This window comes from Panthera uncia (assembly GCF_023721935.1).
Source record: "Panthera uncia isolate 11264 chromosome B3 unlocalized genomic scaffold, Puncia_PCG_1.0 HiC_scaffold_1, whole genome shotgun sequence".
In the NCBI taxonomy this organism is placed as follows: Eukaryota; Metazoa; Chordata; class Mammalia; order Carnivora; family Felidae; genus Panthera; species Panthera uncia.
Genome location: NW_026057582.1, coordinates 86979254 through 87001483, shown reverse-complemented (window position 1 = coordinate 87001483; position 22230 = coordinate 86979254). Strand labels below are relative to the sequence as shown.

The 22230-nt window shown below is 40.0% G+C and overlaps 1 protein-coding gene and 1 non-coding gene across 2 annotated transcripts; one reads left to right on the top strand and one right to left on the bottom strand.

Annotated features, from left to right (window-relative positions):
• The first annotated feature begins 1316 nt into the window (after window positions 1-1316).
• GATM (glycine amidinotransferase) lies at window positions 1317-17441 on the top strand. The gene is made up of 9 exons (XM_049613569.1): window positions 1317-1476; window positions 3006-3224; window positions 9412-9607; window positions 10468-10658; window positions 11624-11761; window positions 12113-12277; window positions 13716-13779; window positions 14242-14358; window positions 16396-17441. Exons 1-9 carry the CDS (start codon window positions 1408-1410, stop codon window positions 16506-16508), a joined length of 1272 nt encoding a protein of 423 aa, XP_049469526.1. The 5' UTR covers window positions 1317-1407; the 3' UTR covers window positions 16509-17441.
• TRNAK-CUU (transfer RNA lysine (anticodon CUU)) lies at window positions 4056-4146 on the bottom strand. The gene is given in 2 exon segments: window positions 4056-4102; window positions 4110-4146. It is a non-coding gene; the product is annotated as a tRNA-Lys (tRNA).
• Window positions 17442-22230: the final 4789 nt, after the last annotated feature.

Below are 22230 nucleotides of genomic sequence, written 5' to 3'. Positions count from 1 at the left end.
GGAATTTGGTTCCAGGTCACAAAGCAAGTTAGTAGCAGAGCTAAGATATGGACCTAGACTTACTAACTCCTTTCACCCTATTATCACATTTGGAGGCCTCCTTATTGTTAGAGCTGGTAAAATATTACCTCATATTCATATAGCTCTTAGGGCCACACCACGTTCCGCATGCACAATCTCTCCTTTTGGCCCCTTAACAACCCTGTGTACTAGGGACAATAAATGCAAGTGTTCTCCCTTTGAGGATAAGAAGATTGCTACTCAAGAAGACACATAGTAGTCTATTACAGAGTCAAAACGTGAACCCTGTTCTCCCAATTCCCTCTCCAGGGCTCTTTCTCCCCTGCCATCCTGCTTGTCTGGTGCCTTCCATCAGTGAGCTTTGGAAAACAAGTTTGAGACACCAGAGTTAAAAAGACAGCTTACCAAAAATAAATAATTAGATATTTTGTAGGTACAAAACAAAATACTCAAATCTCTCTGATCCCTTTCCTGCTAGGTACTTAAATGTTAAACTGAGTTCTCTAGTTTGCACTGTTAGGGAACTTTTCTAAAAAACGTATCCTAATCAAATTGAAACAAAAATTTAAATAAATGAAATGGAAGGGAAGACGAGACTGGAAGGAAGGACTACCTCCCTTATTTCTGGCCCACTTTTGTCTCTGTTTTCATGATTGAGTTTCTCAAGCCAGGGGCACAAGGCCAACGACTATTTGAAACGTCCAGCATTCCCCCAAACACCGAAAACGCTCATGGGTGGAAAGTGCAGCACCCCGGAGGGTGGAGATAACCTGAGTTCCAGACTTACTCTTCTCCAGTCTCAATCCCGGTGTTGCCTTAAGAAGCCACCTAACCTTTAGGTGGCTTCATTCACTGCAAAATGAGGGGACTGAGCAAAATGAGGGGACTGAGTCAGTGCATACAGACGAATTTAACCCTGTGACCGTATTTAACGCTTTACATATGTAATCCAACTGGGCACATTTAAGGTACTATTAAGTTTACTTCGTCAGAAGTCGCGTGCTGCTCCCCTTCCCCGACGCAGTGGTGGGCCTCCTTCGGCGGGCACGGGTGGGGCTCGGTAGCTGAAGCCAGTCGGCCGACTGACAAGCTAAAAAAAGGCAAACACCGGGGGCTTGACCGGGTGCCACCGGCAGTCCCCTAACAGTTCCTAACTCGGGGCGGCCCAGCTCGCGGGCCAGCGCCACCCCCCCCGCCCCCCACCGGCCCCGCCACCTGTTCCCAGCAGCCAATGGGGCGCGCGGGAGGTGGAGGGGCGGGGCGAGACTACAAAAGGCAGAGGGCCGCGCGCCCCGACATCTCCTGCTAGCGCGCTCTCGGGAGGCTCGGACCGACGCGGCCGAGCACCGGGAACATTCCGCTCGTGGACCAGCCAGGCGCGGAGCGATGCTGCGGGTGCGGTGTCTGCGCGGCGGGAGCCGCGGCGCCGAGGCGGTGCACTACATCGGTTCTCGGGTGCGTGCGCCGCCCATCTCTGCCGGCGGCCGCGTGCGCGCCTTCCCTCACTTTCCCCAGCCGGCATTGCTTGACAATGGCCCTCTGCTGCCCTTTGAATGCTCAGCTTCGAGAGCCTTTGCTGGCTGCCGGGAGCTGGGCGGTGCCCCTGGGGAAGCGGGACACGTTTTGGGGCCACACCCCGTGGGCACAGTTGCTCTCTGCGCACCTCCGGCCACGGTGGCCGTCAATGCAGGGGGCACCGCCCTCCCACCAGCACTGGGTTCGCTCCAAGGAGCTTCCGGCCCGGGGTGAGGGGCTGGGGGTGACACGTGACTTTTCTTAATACCAGGATCGAGTTATTGGGGTGCAGTGCCGGGGGTGGGCATAGAGTTGGAGAGCCTTCGGGGAAATGCGTGTGATGTGGGTGGGCAGGAGAGGAGGCAAAGTGAGAATCTGGGAAGGAGAGGGAGCAAGCAGGCCCACTCCAAGAGGAACATGGAGTCCTGAGTCGAGAGAGGAGCAAGTTCAGTCTGTAGCCAGATTTTCTGCCGAGCCCCCACCCTCTTCTTGCCTGGTATGTAAGCTTGTGCTTGCAGACCCTCCCTGGCTCCTAGGACAGGAATAGCAGGGCAGTTTGGCTCCCTCCCGCAACTGCTTCCAGAACAGCTGTCACTCTCCCTCTTCCTTTGGTCCCCACCCTGGCTCCTCTCCTGCCTCCTTCCTAAGGCATTTAACGGAGTAGGATATAGATGGGAGGTTGGGGGGGGGGGGGGGGGGGAGGGCAGTTGAAGTTTGCCCACTGGGTAAGGGACTCCCCTGTTCTAGATTTTATAGGCCCTGTATTTTCAAAAGTCTTTTTTGAAGTCCTTAGTTCTCCTTTCTTGTTGTTTACATTTGTGCTTGGGTTAATCCTTATCTTGGCTAGGATACTCTGGACCATCTGTAAAATGAAGCAGATGGCACTTGGTCATTGTCAGAATTGAAGTGCCAAAGAGTGTGAAGTGTGTGAGCAATGCAAAATTTTTAGTTTGAAGCTGATTATTCTGAAAAATAAGGTTGTGTATGCTTCTATATTATAACTTGGGGGGGGGAGGATTCTAATATTGATAACTTTTAATACTGAAGGGGAAAGGAGGCTGCTTCCTCTAGCTGGACTTGGCAGGGAGATATGGAGCAGCTTTCTGTGGTTTTATAGGGATGGGGTGACCCATCATCTGCTGAAGGGTTGCTTAAAGCTTGATTAAAACTTGTTTGCAGAAATCCACTCTGAGATATAAATGGGGGGTGATCACTGGGGACAGAATCTTCTGAGTGGCTTTAAAGAGTTATGCCATTTAATATGATAGATAAAAGGATAATGTACAAACAAGAAGGTAAAACTATGACCCCACTAGCCAACTATATACTACCTAACATCTTGGTTTACTTTCTCCTAAAGGATTTTAAATGTCTGTGTTATGTGGGGTTTCATTCCACCTCTACTTCCTCACCCCTCTCACCAAGTACTGTATGGGACTCCGTAATAATCTTTTCTTTGTTCTTGGAAGCTTGGAAGAACCTTAACAGGATGGGTGCAGCGAACTTTCCAGAGCACCCAGGCAGCTACTGCTTCCTCCCGGAATTCCTGTGCAGCTGACGATAAGGCCACTGATCCTCTGCCCAAGGACTGCCCTGTCTCCTCTTACAATGAATGGGACCCCTTAGAGGAAGTGATCGTGGGCAGAGCTGAAAATGCCTGTGTTCCACCGTTCACCGTGGAGGTGAAGGTAAAGCAAGGATGTTCACATGTCTGAAGGGGGTTCACTCCTCACCTTGTGCAGGCTGGCTTCTGCTTCCATTCTCCTCTAGAACTGCTTTCACTGCAGCCTACTCCACCCCTCTGAAATCCAGCCGTGATTTTAATTATCTTACTTGAAGTCTCTGCAAGTGTTTGATGCTATTTACACAAATAACCCCTTCCTTCAGATTCTGACAGACCTTATCTGGGGATGTAGTACTTTCACTATGCCTCACATCTTCCTGTCTGTAATGTTGGGTTTGAGCAGAATTTCACTCTGGCCCTCTTCTAGCTGTTCTCACAACTTTGGCTCCTGCCTCCACTCTGGTCCAGATCTCTCTCCAGGCCAACAGGTTAAATTCCTTGCTGGGTATTGCCATGGGACCTCAAACCTGGCACATCTTGAGTTCAACTGCCAGCCACTCTGCTCAACTGGACCCTTCTTCATTCCTTCCTTTTCATTTTTGGCATTCCTCTTCACTCATGCTGAAACATCAAAGAATCACCTCTGATTTCTCCTTCAGTCAGGTCCTCCACATCCTTTTTCTAAGATCTAACCAGTCTTTTGTCAAAAGCAACCTTGCCTCCATCCCTCTGCTGCTCCCTTTGGTCAGGATCTCATCTACTGCCTATTGCAGTTAACTCCTCATTGGTCTCCCTCATTTGCTTTTCTCTCCAAACCACCTTCCAGCTTCTATAAGAGTGAGTTTTTAAAATTTTCTTATAAGTGAGAGAGAGAGAGAGAGAGAGAGAGAGAGCATGTGAGCAAGAAAGAGGAGCAGAGAAAGAGAATCTTAAGCAGGCTCCATGCTCAGTGCAGAGCCTGAGGTGGGGCTTGAACCCACGACCCAGGGATCATGACCTGAGCCAAAATCAAGAGTCAGATGCTCAACCAACTGAGCCACCCAGGCACCCCTCAGGTGATTTTTTTAAACCAAAATTCAGTTATGTTGCTCATCCTGCTCCTATCATTCCTCTATTTCCCAATCTTCGACGTGTTCCCTCCCCCCATACTGCTCCAGATAAAGTTCTCATGGTAATCAAGATCATTCACAATCTGGTTCTTATCTGCCTTTCCAGGACTCTCCATTTGAGTCATTGGTTCATCTTAGAGATGTGTTAGAAAGACAGGTTAGCAGATGCCCATTCCTATTTGGGTTCCTCTCTGCTCTAATATTTCACCCTGGTTTGCAGAAGACTTTGTAAGGTAACGATACAAGCAGCCAAACTAGACCGTTCCCCAAACAATCCTCATGCCTTTGCTCTTACTCAGGACTCTTCCACCTATGTGCCTGTACCTCTCTTATCTACAGCTTTTTTTTCTTTTACTTTTTTTTTCTTTTTTTTTTCTTTTTGAGAGACAGAAAAAGAGAGATGGGGGGAGGGCGGGTAGAAAGAGGGAGACACAGAATCTGAAGCAGGGTCGAGGCTGTGAGCTATCAGCACAGAGCCCAATGGGGGGCTCGAACCCACAAACAATGAGATCACGACCTGAGCCAAAGCTGGACACCTAACCGACTGAGACACCCAGATATCCCTTTTGTCTGTAGTTTAAACCTACCCCTCTTACTACCACATAGCTCTGATGGTACCTTTCACAAAGCCTTTCAGTGTTTTCCTGGCAACATGTAATATCTCTCTTTTAAAAACTCCTAGTGTTATCTGTGATATTCCTAAGGCCAGGCCTCTGTGGGTTGGTGTTCAGGTTGCATCCTGAATAAGGGAGTGCCATCCACATTGCAGACACAACTTGAGCTTCTGTTAATAATGGGTTACAAATATATCTTCAATGTACTTAAATTCTTCTTGAATATTTACATTTTTATTTATAACATGGATTAAGGAAATAAGTTCTGTTACATCATTATCATCATCCTCAGAAATGTTGCCTGTGGTATACCAGGGCTCCAGAGGTATCAGCACATAAGAACTTGCCTTCTATTGAGACAGATAAGATGGTCGTATAGAAACAAAGATTAAAGCGAAGTATCTTATGCTAACCAACTAACAGTTGAATTGAATGTCAGGAGAGCAACAACCAAATGCTGGATAGTTAGGAAGTCTTCTTGAAGAAAATGATTCTTTAATTAGACCTTGAAGACAGGGTAATAGAAAAAGTAATAACTTCTTCTAATTGTTATGAAACTACCTTTGGTTCTGATATTTGAAATTTGATGAACAGAACAGATTAATTTATGTATCATCCACATGTTTTAGAAAGGTGTGATCTTTTTAAGTCTTCTCTTGCAAAGAAGTCCCATCCCTTAACCATTTTAATTGGGTGGAATTAAATTTCAAATTCAAGCAATAGTTTACCCTTTTACTTGTCTATGAAATTGTTGACTTCTGTACTATGTGATCTTATGAAAACAGACATGATTCTCAGACATGAGTTTGGGTTCTCTGTCATTTGTGGGAAGTGTAGCAGGCTGAAGTCAGGAGACCAAGACTGAATTATGTATTTGATTAAAAAGCTTGATACTAGTCTTGGCTAATCAGCTCTTTGACCTTGTGCAAGATTCAACAAATTTCTGGGCCTCAATAAAGTGAAGATATTAAGAGGTTTGCTATCTACCTAACAAGATTAAACATGAAGGTAAAAGGTTACATGCTAAGTATTTCAAGGGACAAAACCACACTTCATTACTGTTGCATCGATTTAGTTTTACATTACAAAAGTAATGTAAATGTGATGATTGCAGATATTACTAGCTTTAGCAGTATTGATTTTATTCATATGTGTGGTTATTTCTGCTTTATGCCACATACTGAACTAGGCATTGAGGGAGAGAATATTAAAGACATGCATGGCCCCTAGAAGGCAAGGCCTTAAGTAAGAGAGAGATGATTCAGATGTATTAATCAGTTTGGAAACAATGAAAGATAAAATTATGTATTAAACTGTTTATAGGCAATTAGAGCATAAGACATATTAGAAGACAAAAGGGCTAAAGAAATTTTATGGGAGTAAGGAATGTAGTTGTCAGGGAGCACAGTTTTTAAAAGCTCTGAAGCATTTTATTCTGTAAAATATAATGAATACTTTCCATCAAATATGTAGTTTTTGTTTTGCTTTTGTCTTTTTTAAATAAAGCTCTTGAGAAAGAACCTTTTATAAAATATAAAGTCAGTCAAGGTTAATGTAATATAAGTTTGCACCTGGATACATAAGAAGTTTCTATTGATATTTCTTAGCCTTCCAAAGACGGTATTTAAAATTCACTTGGCAAACTCCCCCGAAGGGTTTTAGGCTCTGAAAACCTATAAAGTTTCTAGGAGTGCAGCCACATCTCTGCAAAGGATTATTAAAAACATCACATGCTAAGCATTTAATATAGTGTTTTTTATCTTGCAGACACTTGGTAAATGTTTGCTAACTCATTTAGCAGGGTTACAAAGGAGTGTAAATAATTTCCAATTATCTCTTAGAAAATGTAATGCGCCTTGATCATTTGGACTTTGTCCAACCTTAGCCACAGTATTCATTACACAAGGAAACTCACACTTGTTCAAATAGCTGTTTTTCCCCAGGAAAGTTTAGTTTATATTTACCAAGGCAAGCTTCATTCTGCACAGTTACACAGAATACTTTGGAATGTGTCTGGCAGGACAACATGGCTATGCGTCTGCTGTGACCCAGTGTTAAATTTTCAAAGGCTTCTTGTCCTTTCGTGGACTGTAAGAGATGTGCCTGGCATGAGAAGGAGAAAGTGGTGAATGGATGAGTAGTACCACGATGTGTCTGAGAAGAATATAAAGAGTCATTATTATCCTCTCCTTCTAGTGGCTGCTGCAGGACTTCCTAGGAGAAGAAAACAGTGGAATGCTTTTGTTTTTAAAAAGAGTAGATTGATCTTAAAAAGTATGCAAATTAATACTGATAATTTGATACTGATAATATTTTTCACAGGCCAGAAATTGAGCCTGTTGTTTTCCTATAGATCTTCAAAAGTAAAGCAAGTAACTAATCATTTAGACAAGGATTAGCAACCTTTTTGTGTATAAGGCCAGATAGTAAATATTTTAGGCTATGCAGACCATAGGTTTCTGTCACAACCACTCAACTGTCAACTCTGCCAGTGTAGTACAAAAGCAACCACAGACGGTATGTAAATGAGTGAGCGTGTCTGTGTTCCCATAGAACTTGTATTTACTTTAAAAAAAAAAATCTGGCCATGGATTTTAGTTTGTCAACCCTTGTTTTAGAGCCTCACTGGCATGCTCCATGTTTGTTAAAGACATGTTTTTGAGATTCCTTTCCTTCTCAAGCAGGCTCAGCTCCAGCCTAACGGATATGAACTTACGTACCAAACTAACAAGAGGCTGGTCTGCCTCCATATGTGTGATATTTATCAGACTGAGGTGGAAATGGAAGTAGAGACAGAAAATCTGGAAAAGACATCATCTTTGACATTAATGACCTAGACATCTACACACTCTGTCTCATTACCCAGTTCCCTTCTTCATAGCACTTACCACTATCTGAAATTGTCTGATTTGTGATGGAAACCTTATCTGACATGATCAGGACTGGTAGTTAATCAGTTATATGAGGAAGTATTTTTTAAACTTAAAATATATCGATGTATATCACTTTGCCAATCTTTTGATGAAAGGCCAAGGTTTTTTCTTAGCATATGGATCTTCCGATTGGAATTCTACTTCATCTGTCTTGATAAATTACATCCATATACATCATCTACATTTCCCAGTGTATTTCTTTAAATTGATAACTTTGGCACATGCACAACAATCTGAATGAAGAATCCTTCTACATTTTTATATTTTTGGAAACCAATATTTTATAGTTGTTATGCCTACCCTAATTCATCAGTCATTTTTTATGAATTAAGCCTTTGTAAAGCATTTGTTTTTCATTCAGTTGTCTTTTAAAATGCATATGGCCTTGGACACTTTCGAAATATTAAGCTTTTTTTCAGCTGCCACAAGTGTGTGAATTCATTTAGCAGATCACTTTCTTCTGTGACAAAAGGGCTTGAAGCAATATCAGAACTTGGATAGACTGGGGAGGGGAGAAGTGTGATTGTGGGGGGACACGTCTGCAGGGAAGGATAGGAGTACCAAAAGCAGACTTACACTGCTGCACCATATTGCCAGGTGCTAATTCTGTTGAATGAGAAAATCAATGGGTTTTTTTTTTTTTAATTTTTTTTTTTAACGTTTATTTATTTTTGAGACAGAGAGAGACAGAGCATGAACAGGGGAGGGGCAGAGAGAGAGGGAGACACAGAATCTGAAATAGGCTCCAGGCTCTGAGCAGTCAGCACAGAGCCCGACGCGGGGCTCGAACTCACGGACCGTGAGATCATGACCTGAGCCGAAGTCGGACGCTTAACCGACCGAGCCACCCAGGCGCCCCAAGAAAATCAATGGGTTTTTAAGAGAAACAAAGAATGCTTGAGAGCATGTCCCTAATTTTAAGGGGGCAGTGTCCTATTTTCCCACAAAATATCTTGAAGTGCTGTTTTCTAGATAGAATTCTGGGATGCATGGATAGCATAGTTTTATCTAAGTACAAATATACTTTTGTTCTCTTATGCTCTTTTGTTTGTTCTCTTGATTTCATTGAGACTGTCTAACAGAGCACCTGGGTCCTGTGTTGTCTCTGAAGCTTATAAAAACTGGTCCAAGAAGATTCCAAGCCCATCTGAGGGCAGACATGCTGTGAACGGTAGGGCATGAGATCTCAGGCAAAGAGAGCAAAAGGTCTCAAAAAACATCAAGGAAATTTAGAATTTTTTTTTTAATTTTTAAAAAATGTTTATTTATTTTTGAGAGACAGAGCACAAGCAGGGTAGGGGCAGAGAGAGAGGGAGAGAGAGAATACCAAGCAAGCTCCATACTGCCAGCACAGAGCCCAACGTGGGGCTAGAACTCACAAACAGTGAGATCATGACCTAGGCTGAACTCAAGAGTTGGCCGCTTAATCAACTGAGCCACCCAGGCACCCCAGAAGTTTAGAATTTTTCATTCAACAAATACTGGGTTTTTTCCCAGAGAGGTAGTGTGCTCAGCACTGGGGATCAACACTAAACAAGACATGGTCTTTGTCTCATTGCCACTAAGTTATACAAATCATTGTTCACTGCCTATGCCCCTATCATGAGTTGTATTTTTCTCCTATAAGTATTACACTTAATTTCTTCTGCTTCTAGGCCAACACATATGAAAAGTACTGGCCATTTTACCAGAAGCACGGAGGCCATTATTTTCCCAAAGATCATTTGAAAAAGGCTGTTACTGAAATTGAAGAGATGTGCAATATTTTAAAAATGGAAGGAGTGACAGTGAGGAGGCCTGACCCCATTGACTGGTCATTGAAGTATAAAACTCCTGATTTTGAGTCTACGGGTAAGTGATGTTGGATACCTAAACTGCTAGTCTTAATTTATAATTTCTTTCTTAATATGTAACGAGAAAAATCAGATAATTTCTCAGAGATTCCTTTCTTTAATAATCCTTAGAAACTTTAGAGATTGTTTAGGAACAGATTGGTTCTTTTTGATACGATTGAGATGTCCATATTCTAAACTCCATTATAAATCAGAATCTTCTCGAAAGAAGTTTTTCTAAACGCTGTGGTCATTTCCTTTCATAAGAGTGGTGGATTCCATTTAATTTTCCTCAAGTACAGAAGTTAAGGGGGGGGGGGGACAGAAACATTCCCATTTTAGTTTTAACTGGCATTGCTACAAGACTGTTCTTGTGCCTGAGTTCAGTGTTCTAATGTACAGTTCTAGAAATGGTCCTTGGCCCAATTTTTATCTTGTGGTACTGATATTCCCTGAAGAACTCTGTTTCTGTGTAGTAAGAAAGGAGCTTACAAAAGTGTGAAGACTTGGTGGTTCTAGATCTCTGAACAAGGACCTTATTACCTCATTTCTTTCCTTCTTTCCTCCCTTCCCTTCCCTTCCCTTTCCTTCCTTCCTTCCTTCCTTCCTTCCGTCTTTCTTTCTTTCTTTCTTTCTTTCTTTCTTTCTTTCTTATCTTTCTTATCTTTCTTTCCTAGCTTTGCCATCCCCACACAGAATGTTCATGATAGCACTATAGTATATATCACTCCACATATTTGTCCACTTGCATAGAAACATACACATACACATGCATATAGGTTTTCTGTAATTTTTTTTTAACCAAAAACTGGGATTCTATTACATAGACTTTTCTGTCTTGCATTACTGGGGTTGTTGTGGAACTTTTTGGTCTGATAGGTTTATATGGTGCGATGCCTCGAGATATCCTGATAGTTGTGGGAAATGAGATTATCGAGGCTCCCATGGCATGGCGTGCCCGCTTCTTTGAGTACCGGGCATACCGGTCAATTATCAAAGACTACTTCCACCGTGGCGCCAAGTGGACAACGGCTCCTAAACCAACAATGGCTGATAAGCTTTATGATGAGGTAAGACCCTAATTATAGGTGAGCCTATTAGCAAATTTCTCAATAATCCACAGAAAATGAGAGAGATTCTCTGATACCTTGTATTTAGTATTCATTTCAGAAACTGAGAGCATGACCTACATTTAAAAAAAATGATTATTTTATGATGAAAATAAGATAAATAATATTATGACAATAATAGTAATTGTAATAATAGCTAATACTTATCTGGTGCTTACTGTGTGCTAGGCCTTGAGCTAAGTGCCTTTATACATCCTCAGTCCTATTTATTCTTCGCAAACCCTCTGAGGGATAGCATCAATCATTCCCTTACAGGGAGGATAACTTGCCTAAAGGCACACAGCTATTCCTTGGTGGAAACAAAAGTCAGTATAGTGAACTCCATTCTCTTTTCCAGAAAAACAGTTTGGTTTATAGGCCAAATTCACAGTAAAAGGAAGTACATGTCCCTTGTTAGGTCATTTATTATTTGATCATTTATAGAAAGAAAAAAATTAAAAATTCTGTTTAAAGACAGAAATAAGTTGTGAATTCATTCCACCACACCAAATCAAATTTGGCAGGGATGCATGGCATCTCATTTTATGGTATGAGTTAGGCTCAGGACCAAATTCCTTTTCTAAAAGAACAGAATGACTTCATCCTGTTGAGTTTCAATATTGTAGATAGCTACATAAATCAATGTATGGGTCATGGAATATTTTCAGAACCATTACTACCTCTGTGCCACTTGCTTCTAAGTATCAGGAAATTGCTGCCATGCCTCGTTTTTGGTTTTTATTGTCAGTTTGTTTTGATTTAGTTAGCAGGAGCCTACATCTTCCCCATGCATATTTTAGTCTAAAACAGGGTAGTAGTATTTTGGGAAATGATGATGTTTAATTAATTTTCTTAGTAATGAATGCCCCATAAATACTTTCCTCATGAGCCAATTCATTGTATGTATTCATTCTTGTTCCAATCAGAATTACCCTATCCATTCTGTAGAAGACAGACACAAATTGGCTGCTCAGGGAAAGTTTGTGACGACTGAGTTCGAGCCATGCTTTGATGCTGCTGACTTCATTAGAGCTGGAAGAGATATTTTTGCACAGAGAAGCCAGGTCAATAAAAGCTGCCTCTTAAATTTCACACTTTATTATTATACCTTTAATTTATTATTTTATTACATTATTTACTTATAAATTATTGTATTTATTTTATGAAAATATTTCATCTTAAATATTTTTATTTTATCTTTTATTAGTTTTTATTTTTTAAAGTTTATTTATTTTGAGAGAGAGAGCATGAGAGTGGGGCTTGATCTCATGAACCATGAGATCATGACCTGAGCCGAAATCAAGAGTCGGACACTTAACTGACTGAGCCACCCAGGTGCCCCCATCCTAAATATTTTTAGTTAGCTAAATACAGAACCAAATCTGTATAGATTTAGGTCTTCCTTTCATTTTTAGGTTACAAACTATCTAGGCATTGAATGGATGCGTAGGCATCTTGCTCCAGACTACAGAGTGCATATCATCTCCTTTAAAGACCCCAATCCAATGCATATTGATGCCACCTTCAATATCATTGGACCTGGTCTTGTGCTTTCCAACCCTGACCGACCGTGTCATCAGGTAAGGACATTCTTAAAACTCTGGAAAAGCAATAATCTAGCAACTGACGTAATTACCACTTCTATTTTAAGTATTTCCATAGCTTCTAATTGTTCTAAATAACAAATTCAGCAGTGCTCAACATTATGATGATCAAACATTGGATTGCCTACGGTGGATTCACTACAAGATATCCAACACTCACAAATGTACATTGTAGCCATGATAATTAGCATAGTGTCATCAGACTTTGACTTTACTGCTTGCTGCTCTCAAAGCCTCAAGTTTGTGTGTCTGTGTGTTTTTATTGAACAGTGTATTATCCCCTAACTTGCAGCCAAGAGGCCACAGAAGCTAAGTTGCAAACAGAATGGTCCCTGCATGGCTGGGCAATGCCACGGGGCAGAGGGTGTCTTCCTCCCTCTCCAGTGGGTCAGGACCCCTTTGGCCAGCCCCACCTTGCAGGGAGGAGCAGAGCTGTTGCCCTGCATCTGGTCTGTCCCTGTCACCTGCAGCCTACCTACCAAATAACACTCACCACCCAACTGGAAGTAGGAGGGGGCAAGTAGAAGTAGGAGGCTGCAGTACACCACTATTTTACCATGTCACTGTTCATTTCTTTTTTTTTTTTTTAAGTTTGTTTATTTATTTTAATAGAGAGAGAGAGAGAGGCAGGAAAGGGGCAAAGAGAGAGAGAGGGAGAGAGAGAGAATCCTAAGCAGGCTCTATACCAGCACCCCTAAGCCCAGTGCGGGGTTTAAACTTACAAACCATGAGATCATGACATGAGCCAAAACCAAGAGTTGATGCTCAACTGACTGAGCCACCGAGGTGCCCCTCACTGTTCATTTATATTCCATAGGTTTATATCAATGACCAAGATTATTTACTTGTTTCATTTTTAATATAATTTGTTGATGTACTAAGTGAGTATATGACCATAGGGATGACTAGGTTATAATAGGTCACTAAGGATAATTATGGTTTGGGAGTACATCCATAACATCTGTCTTCATGCCATGGTCATAGATACAAAGTGATGGACTATGGGTTTACCATAGTCACATTTTTGTTTTCTTATAACTAAAGAGTTAGGAAATATTTTCATTTTATTTAATGGGAATTTTTCAAGGAAAGTATCTTCAGTATTTTAAGATCTCTGAAACTTGAATAAAGCATGAGAATATTTTTAAAAGCTTTACCATTTCTGTTACTTTTTTTTTTACCTTTAACCTGGCAATAGGGGGATTTTATGCACATTTTTAATTGGGCTTCAGACAAAATCATTTCAAATGTTTGAAAATTTAAATTTCTTTATTTTGGCAATTGAAAAGACAGCATCTCAAAAAGAATTATTAATCACAAGGGCTATCAGAGATTAAGAATGATAAGAATAGCATATGTGGATTTAAACCTCTTTGGGATTTATTTTTTGTTTGTTTGTTTTTTGGTCTTGCAGATTGATCTTTTCAAGAAAGCAGGATGGACCATAGTTACTCCTCCAATACCGGTCATCCCAGATGGTATGTTTACTGTTATACACTCACAGACCAACATGAGTACTTCATTGACTAAGGACCTTTCATCTATAGACAGCAGCCCAAATTTTAGCACTTTAGTGAAAATGTTTCCCCAGGAAGGAGCAAACTAGCACTTGGGCCTATAGGTACAAGAGAAAGGCTGGGATTTATATTTTCAACTTCTTCCATAGAAACTGAAAGCAAGAAGATGGGAAAAATCAGTATAAAACATCACATAAAGCAAGAAATGAGTTTTTAAAGAAAACAAGGTGAAATCCAAATGTGTAATGGGTATAGATTGAATCATAACATTTATAGATAAATTGTCTTAAGATTAAAATAAAACTTCTCAGGGAAAGTGAACTACTGAAAGAATGGAGTTCACTTTAATATTCTTTACTTTGGAATCCTTGCTTTAAACAAAAATGGTAGCAGACATGATTTAACAGTTGTTGCTGTTTTTAGATCACCCACTCTGGATGTCATCCAAATGGCTTTCCATGAATGTCTTAATGCTAGATGAAAAACGTGTCATGGTGGATGCCAATGAAGTCCCAATTCAAAAGATGTTTGAAAAGCTGGGTATGTATGGTAAATGAAACATGTTGTCATACGTGAAAGTGTTAAACCAGAAGAACTGAAGAAATTACATTGGTAGGTCTGGTTCAATTTCTGTTCCTTTTGGAGGTATCAAGTTATTATTTCACACATGCACAGTATTTTTAACAATCATAATCTCAAAAGGTTGGAGCTGCATTCCAGTCTTCTCAGACACCCCCTTAGCAATAAGTTTATCAATCTTCTATGATTTATCTAACCTCCTGGTGCCCATGTATGAAGAATTACTCCTTTGAGATGAGCATATAGATTATGAAGTCCTTCCACAAATAAGAGATTGAATCATTAAGGGTCCTTTAAAAGTAATTTAATTGTCATTACATATTTTAAAGGACTTATAAGGGTACAGATACAGATGTGATTCATATGTGTGATAAGCACAATGAACAAAGTAATGACATGCAATAGAGGGTGTCAGTAAATCATTCAGCTTTTTTTTAAAAGAAATTACTGATGCTTTATTTTATTTTTATTTTTTATTTATTTATTTTGAGGGGGGAGGGGCAGAGAGAGAGGTAGAGAGAGAACCCTAAGCAGGCTCTGCACTGCCAGCACAGAGCCCAACGGGGGGCTCGATCCCGTGAACCGTGAGATCATGACCTGTGCTGAAATCAAGAGTCAGATGCTTAACTGACTGTGCCACCCAGGTGCCCCTTTGAAATAAGAATCAGTTTTTGCTTGGGTGGGAGTTTACCTATCCTGATATTCAAAATTTAAAACAGTTATTCTAACACTATTGAGAAAACTGTTGAAAGAAAGGATGTTCATATGGCTATTACATAGAGTACAGAAGTATGTGTTTTTATCACTCTTCACATAAATGATGTATCCTAAGTGTCAAATAAAGCCAGGCAGTATATACTCATTGAAAGTGAGTCATGTTTTAATTCATGTCTCATATTTTAGGTATACTACTCAGAAGAAAGTATTTGCCCCTTTGACATATCCCTCTTTAATGTGGTATCTGTTCAAAAGGATTGGCCTGTCAATTGTAGATTGATCCCAATCAAATGATTTGATATCTAATGCTATGCCACTTTTTTTATGGCTTTCATTAAATAGCTCAACTGCTTGGGTTCAGTTTCTTTGTCCATTAAGATTTTATTGTTTCTCAATATAAAATACTATTAAGAACCAAATATATGGTTTATAATTTTATTTTATAATTTTAGGCACAGGTAACTTGTTAAAGCAAACTTTATCAAGCAACTGGATCCTCTCCAATTCAGGATGAAAATGGCTCTAGCCATCTGAATAAGACAGATATGTCTGTCTATCAGGACACATACTTGTGTTTAAAAGCCTACTCCTTTACCCAAGCCCACTCCTTACCCCTTCGAAACCCTATTCTTACTCTCCAAAACCCTGCCCAGTCTCACTTTCTTAGGAAAGTCTTTTCTGATGGCTCCTGCTGCCTTCCTTCCCTAAATATACCAGTGGACTCTTTTGTGACTCTATAGCTATCTTTCCCCTCAAAATAATGAGTTTCTTGAGGGAAGAGAGTAGATTTTCTTTTTAAAACCCCATTATACTGAACACAACAGATTTCTTTCTAAATACCACTGGTTGACTAGGCCATGCACATCATAACCACATCAGTATAAATGGTGCCAGATGAAACTAATTGAGTGGATTTCGTACCTGTATGACCATACAACCCAGCATATTAAAATACAAGCTCTGTTCCATTTTCTTAAGGTGGCCTCATAAAGTTAATCCTGTCAGATACATCCACTTATCCAACCTGTTGACTTGTGAATTGTCAATAGAATGAAATAGACTTCACAGTCACTGCTGACTTTCTGGTGAAGATTTTATATTAGCAGTGGAATAGATTAGATGAAATAGAATTGGTGACAATACGGTTGGAGGACTGTTTGGGGTTGGGATAGACTTGAGGATTAGAGACACAGGATTCCTACCCATCTTTAGGCTTACTTACTATAGGAGAATCTTCATGGGAGTCCATCTAACTGACCACATGTCTCTCTTTTGATGCAGGTATCAGTACTATCAAGGTTAACATCCGTAATGCCAATTCCCTGGGAGGAGGCTTCCACTGCTGGACCTGCGATGTCCGGCGCCGAGGCACCCTGCAGTCCTACTTTGACTGACCGGGCCTGACAGTGCTTGCGACTTGGCCTCAGATAAATCTAGGAAGCTTAGGGATAAGGTTGATTCTCCCACTTTAAGAAGTGCATGAACTGTAGTGCTTTAAACAATCATATCTTTAACAGGGGTCTTAAGCCTGGTTTATTTTTATTACTTTTCTTTGATATAAGGAAAATAACTTGTGCTAGGTCTTACTCTCTACTCCTAAATTTATTTACAATTTGGCTTCAAGTATAAACATTTGGTGAATGTGTATTAAGACAAAAATTAGTCATTTCAGTAACTTGGCCACTAATACTTAACCATCTACCTCTGTTTTTAATTTTCTTTCCAAAAGGCAGCTTGAAAAGTTGGTCCTAATCTTCATTATTTTTTTTCCTTTTTTCCAGACTTGTGAATGTTTGTATCACTTCTTTTTTCTAAATGAGAGAAAGACTTAGAATGTATACAGATCTTAAGCAGAAACAGATAATTGTCTCTTTTTTCTAATAAGGAATTTTAGTAATTAAAAATTTTTCATCTTTAAAAGATAACCTAGACTATGCAAACATTTTAAGTGAATTTCCCATAAATGTTTTTAATATTCTTATTTCAACACTGGTAATATTTGCTACTAAAAGCATTTTCATAAAACTTACCTCATTTCAAGTGATGTAGTTTAATACTTTTCTCTGTCCAAATTTTACAGAAATATTTAGTGCAATAGGTTATAACTATCAGTTCCAATTCTAAATTTTGCTATCCAGTATCTAGTGGATACATTGCTTCTTTGATAATCTAAGCTTGGTTTACAGATGTGAAAATTATTTAAAGCACAGACTTAAAAAGCATTAAAAAAACTAATGGAGGTAAAACCTACATGCAATGTAAAATAATTTTAATGTTGGGTTGTACATGTATTTTTATTCTAATAAACTTTTATGTTACAGAATTGATTCCATTAGAGTTTAGCATCGGTTTAATTATTTTAAGCCTAACTAAATTATAAGAATGTGCCTTTAGGGACATAATTCTAATGCTCTGAAATAACATATTTATCCCCGGTAGATAATTTAAACCTAATACTTGTATTCAGAAATGTTTAGCAGAGTCAGATTTCACTCATTCAAAAATATCTGAATATCTTCTGAATATAAGGGACTAATCCTAGCCCTAAAAGTCTCTGTTCTCAAGATGCTAAATGTCTTGGCTCATGACAAATCTCGGGGGGTGGGAGGGTGGGCAAGATGTACTCTGAAGTGAGTCATAGGTTTCAGCCTTGCTGGTGCCAACAGTGTTAGCTCCTTTGTGTTTTGCTGTCCTTTTTCATCCACCACAGAAACACCTATCAGTTCTGTACTTGGACTGAGTAAGAAATCCATCTGATCCTGTAGACTGACGCACACCTAGGGTATATATTCCCAGGTCTAAATACCACTCAGCAGTTCTGTTCCATACCTCTCCACATTATCCTCCGTGGCTATTCCAGACCTTCACTGTGTTCTCTTATCTGATCTTAATGTTTCATTTCTCATGGAGAAAATAAAAGCTATCAAGTGTCAGTTCCCTCAGCTTTCCTGCCCCAGTCCCCTGCAGATTTATTTGTGATTTGCATTCACTGGTTAAAGTCCTTTCTCTCCTCGCCTTTATGGCCCAACTTCTAAAGGGAAAGGTCAGAACTTCATCTCCTCACTGTCTCTGCTTCTCAACCCTCTACAAAGAGACACTTCTTTCACTGCTGCAGAAAGCGAGGTAAACCTTCTGACCAGGTCCAACCTATACGACTATCCTTTGACTGCAGTCTTTCCTTCAGGAATTTGCTTTCTCAGTTATCATCATTTATGTAACTCCAGCTTCTATGTGTGTATGCTTGTTATTTTATCCTCTCAGCAAATAGTCATACTGAAAATAATTTCAAAATAAAAATGATTCCTCTGGCAACTTCAGTTTCTTTAAAGCTAAGCTTCTAGAAAGAATTTATCTACAATCTCTACTTTTTCACCTTTTATTTACCCCTTCATCTCCTGCTGTCTGATTTCTACCTTATCACTGCAATGTACTAATATCCCTGACCTGACCTCTCAAGTGCTATTTCTAGTGGATATCAGTCAGGTCTTATGGACCGTTCCTTTAAATGTTTCTCCTCATTTGGAGTTTTGTGATACCTCTCTCTCTCTCTCTCTCTCTCTTTCTGATTTTCAAACTCCATCACTGGATTGTCTTCTTCCTACCCTTAAGAGGCCCTGTCCTTGAGCCTTTTCTCCTCTCCCAGGTCCTCCTAGGTGATCTCATCTGCACACTGGCCTTCCCCTCCCACATATCCCCTAATAACCCCCAGGGGCTATGTAGACATGCCTACACTCTCTAGTCTAGACCTTAACCTGAGCTCTAGGTCCTGTTCTCAGTGGTCTGAGGACATTATCTGAATGTGCAAAGGTATCTCAGGCACAACACAACTAATCACAACTGACTCAGTTGACCAAGCCTTGACTTGCCTTCTTCCTCATCTTGTCCTTTTCATTGGCCTTTTGCATTGTTATTAAATAAAACAATTATTTCAATAAAAACAGCTCAATTGAGAAGTTTAATAAAATCTCTATTTTAGATCCTATGATGCTGCTTGTGGGTGTGCTGTCTTGTCAGGGTTGTGGAGGAAAACAGAAGCAGCCTTGTCTCCATCAGTGCTATCAGATTTCCTTTTCTAGCCGCTATCTACCACTCCTGCAACACAGTGGCTTCTCTGTGACCTGTAGCAGGCAGAAGGGCCACCATCTGCTGCTACAGATGTCAGATTTCCAGATCATGCCAACAATTTTGGATTACCACTCTTCTTGGGGAATCCCAATCCCCTTTCTAATTCACTGTCTAGAGGAAACAGCTATGCATATTAGGACAAACCAATTGTCACAAAAAACGAACTTAATTTCAAATACAAAAGATGAGGGGCGCCTGGGTGGCTCAGTTGGTTAAGCGTCCGACTTCGGCTCAGGTCATGATCTCATGGTCCGTGAGTTCGAGCCCCACATCGGGCTCTGGGCTGACAGCTCAGAGCCTGGAGCCTGTTTCGGATTCTGTGTCTTCCTCTCTCTCTGCCCCTCCCCCACTCATGCTCTGTCTCTCTCTGTCTCAAAAATAAATAAACATTAAAAAATTTTTTTCAAATACAAAAGATGAATATTGACGCTGTAGAGCAGGTCTGGTTCCAAATACAAAGCAAGCTATTCCTTTTGGGAATAGCCTTTTTATAATAAAGCTCATGTATCTGACAGTTACAGTGTGTTAACTTGTTTCTACACAGGAACATCACCCAATGGTTCAGGAGAATGTAAAAACACACTACCTCAAAATTTTTTGGTCAACTTTTGGGATGCATAGGATCTTTCTTTTCTTTTCTTTTCTTTTTTTTTGAGAAATTAAAATAATATAAAAATACTCCATTTCCATCACTTAGCACACTAATAGTAACAATTAAATGGGGTTTGACTGCTAAAGATTCATCAGACTCAAAATTACAATGCTTATAAATCTATGGTTTGTTGCAAGAAAAGGACACAATAGAACAATAGCATTAAAGTAAGGATGTACATCACAGTCAAAGGTTACCTCACAGCAAAGGGTTCAGGGCAGCCAAGCCCAAGTTCCAATTGTAATCCCTCTGTAAGGGGCTGTCTCAACACACTTTCTCTCAGATCAGAAACCAGCAATGTGGACAGGGACCATCTCAGAACCAAGAAGTCCAAGATGGAATCTCAACCTGGGTTTCTCATGTGCTTGTTATGTAACTACTTCCAGTGACAGAACCCTGTGGGTGTCTTAGACCAGGTGCAAATCATCAGTTTTACTATTATCAATAAATAATGCTAACAGCTTGCCCTGAAATTCTTCCCACTCCTGGTTACAAAGCACCACTAATAATCTGTAGATTTTATGCCTTGATCAGATGTCAGTGTCGTGTGAGTACATTTCATGTTTTAGTAAAACAGCTCAGGCCAATTTCAGGCCCACAGGAATTAACCCTCACAGTAGAGTCTATCCACCTGATCCATGCTCAAGACTTTTTAAGAACAAAAATAATCACTCACAGTTTGAGAACGATCCTTTGCCTTACAATACCTCATAATCAAACAGACAATGAAAATGTACATAATCCATGTATATGGATTTACCATATAGCTGAACCATCCCAAAATAGCAGCATAAACTCTCATATTTTTAAACTAACTTTACAATTTGTTTGTCTACCTGTTCTGTAGTCATCTGTATTTTATGGCATGTATCAGTTGAGAGATTAAGGAACTTTAATTGATCTATTATTGTTCAGGTCAAAATTTTCTTCAGGCCAGTTCTCTTCCACAGGGGCAGTGTCCCGAGGGACATTTAAATTCATTTAAATTCAATCTCCCAACACATTTGATAGTCAATATCAGTATTATTGTAAGTTTTATTCACTCCTATCATATTAATTTACCTAATTATCTAATGGAAATCTACCTTTAATGTCCCTCATGTTAAATTGTAAGACACAAAGCTCTAATTTTGTGGATCAACTCTTCAATCATTTCTTACTCCCTCATTTTTTAGAGTGGATGTTTTAATTGTTTATTCCAATTTTCTATTTTTCCTTTACTTTGAGGGTTAAAAGTAATATGATAAGCCTATTGAATGTGATGTTTTTCTGCCCACTGTTTCACTGTACAGGCAGTGAAGTGAGTGTTGTGATCTGATCTGATGAAATGTAGCTAGGAGAGCCAAACTGTTACTTCTCCAGAACTGAAAATTCTGCTTTTCCTGTTGGCAAATAAGGCCATTTTTATTATGAGTTTTAGCATCAGCAGGAACCAAGTAAGTAAATCCTTCTCAGAAAGCTCCATAGTCAACCCTAAAGGGAAAATGGGTACTTGCTTCTGAATATAAGTTCCTCCCATGAGAACTCACTGTAGCGTGCTCCATTTCCATTGTAGGATGGACCTTCTTTGGGTGCTATCCTCCTTGTTGGAACACTTTTCTGACATTACCCATGACATACTAGGTATTTCAGTTCTTAAAATAATCTCATATCCTTCAGTTATTGGAGCTATTTCATAAATGGCCAATAACAAGCCTGTAACTGTCTTTTAGAAGGAGTACACTGGAGAGTAGCATTTGGTGCTTTTCTGGTTCAAAAGTCGAGAGGGCACCATTGAGTGGCTATGGGCTTTTGCCAGAGACTCCAGCTGACATGAGTGCAGGCAGAACATTTCTAATTTTATCTCAACATTAGGATCATATAGTCCTAATGGGATAATTTGAGCTACAGCCTTTTGCAGTTCTAAGAAGCCTTGTTGCTATTCAGAGCCTCAATCAAATACAACCTTTTCCTGGGTAATTTTATAGATTTAAGGTAACAGTATTTATCCCTAAGTGAAGGGTATGATTTTTCCAAAATCCAGATAGGCCCATCAAATGTTGGACTTCTAATTTAGTCTGAGACGTGGGAAGCAACAACAATTTCTTCCTAGTTGTCTGTGGTATACTACAAGTTGCTCCAGGTCAGACAATCCCCCTGAATTTTACACTCTGTGGGGCCCTGGATTTTTTTGGAGTTAAATTGATCATCCCCAATCAGTCATATGATTTTCTTCAGTTTCTGAGATAATAACAGTATCACCAAAATAGTGTTTTGAAACATTGTCTGGAGCGCCCGGGTGGCTTAGTTGGTTAAGTGACCAACTCTTGATTTTGGCTCAGGTCATGATCTCATGGTTT

Coding starts and splice junctions, on each gene's coding strand:
- GATM (XM_049613569.1), top strand. CDS start 1,408: ATGCTGCGGGTGCGGTGTCTGCGCGGCGGGAGCCGCGGCGCCGAGGCG. Junction 10,659..11,623: donor CTGATAAGCTTTATGATGAG/GTAAGACCCTAA, acceptor TGTTCCAATCAG/AATTACCCTATCCATTCTGT. Junction 11,762..12,112: donor TTTTTGCACAGAGAAGCCAG/GTCAATAAAAGC, acceptor TTTCATTTTTAG/GTTACAAACTATCTAGGCAT.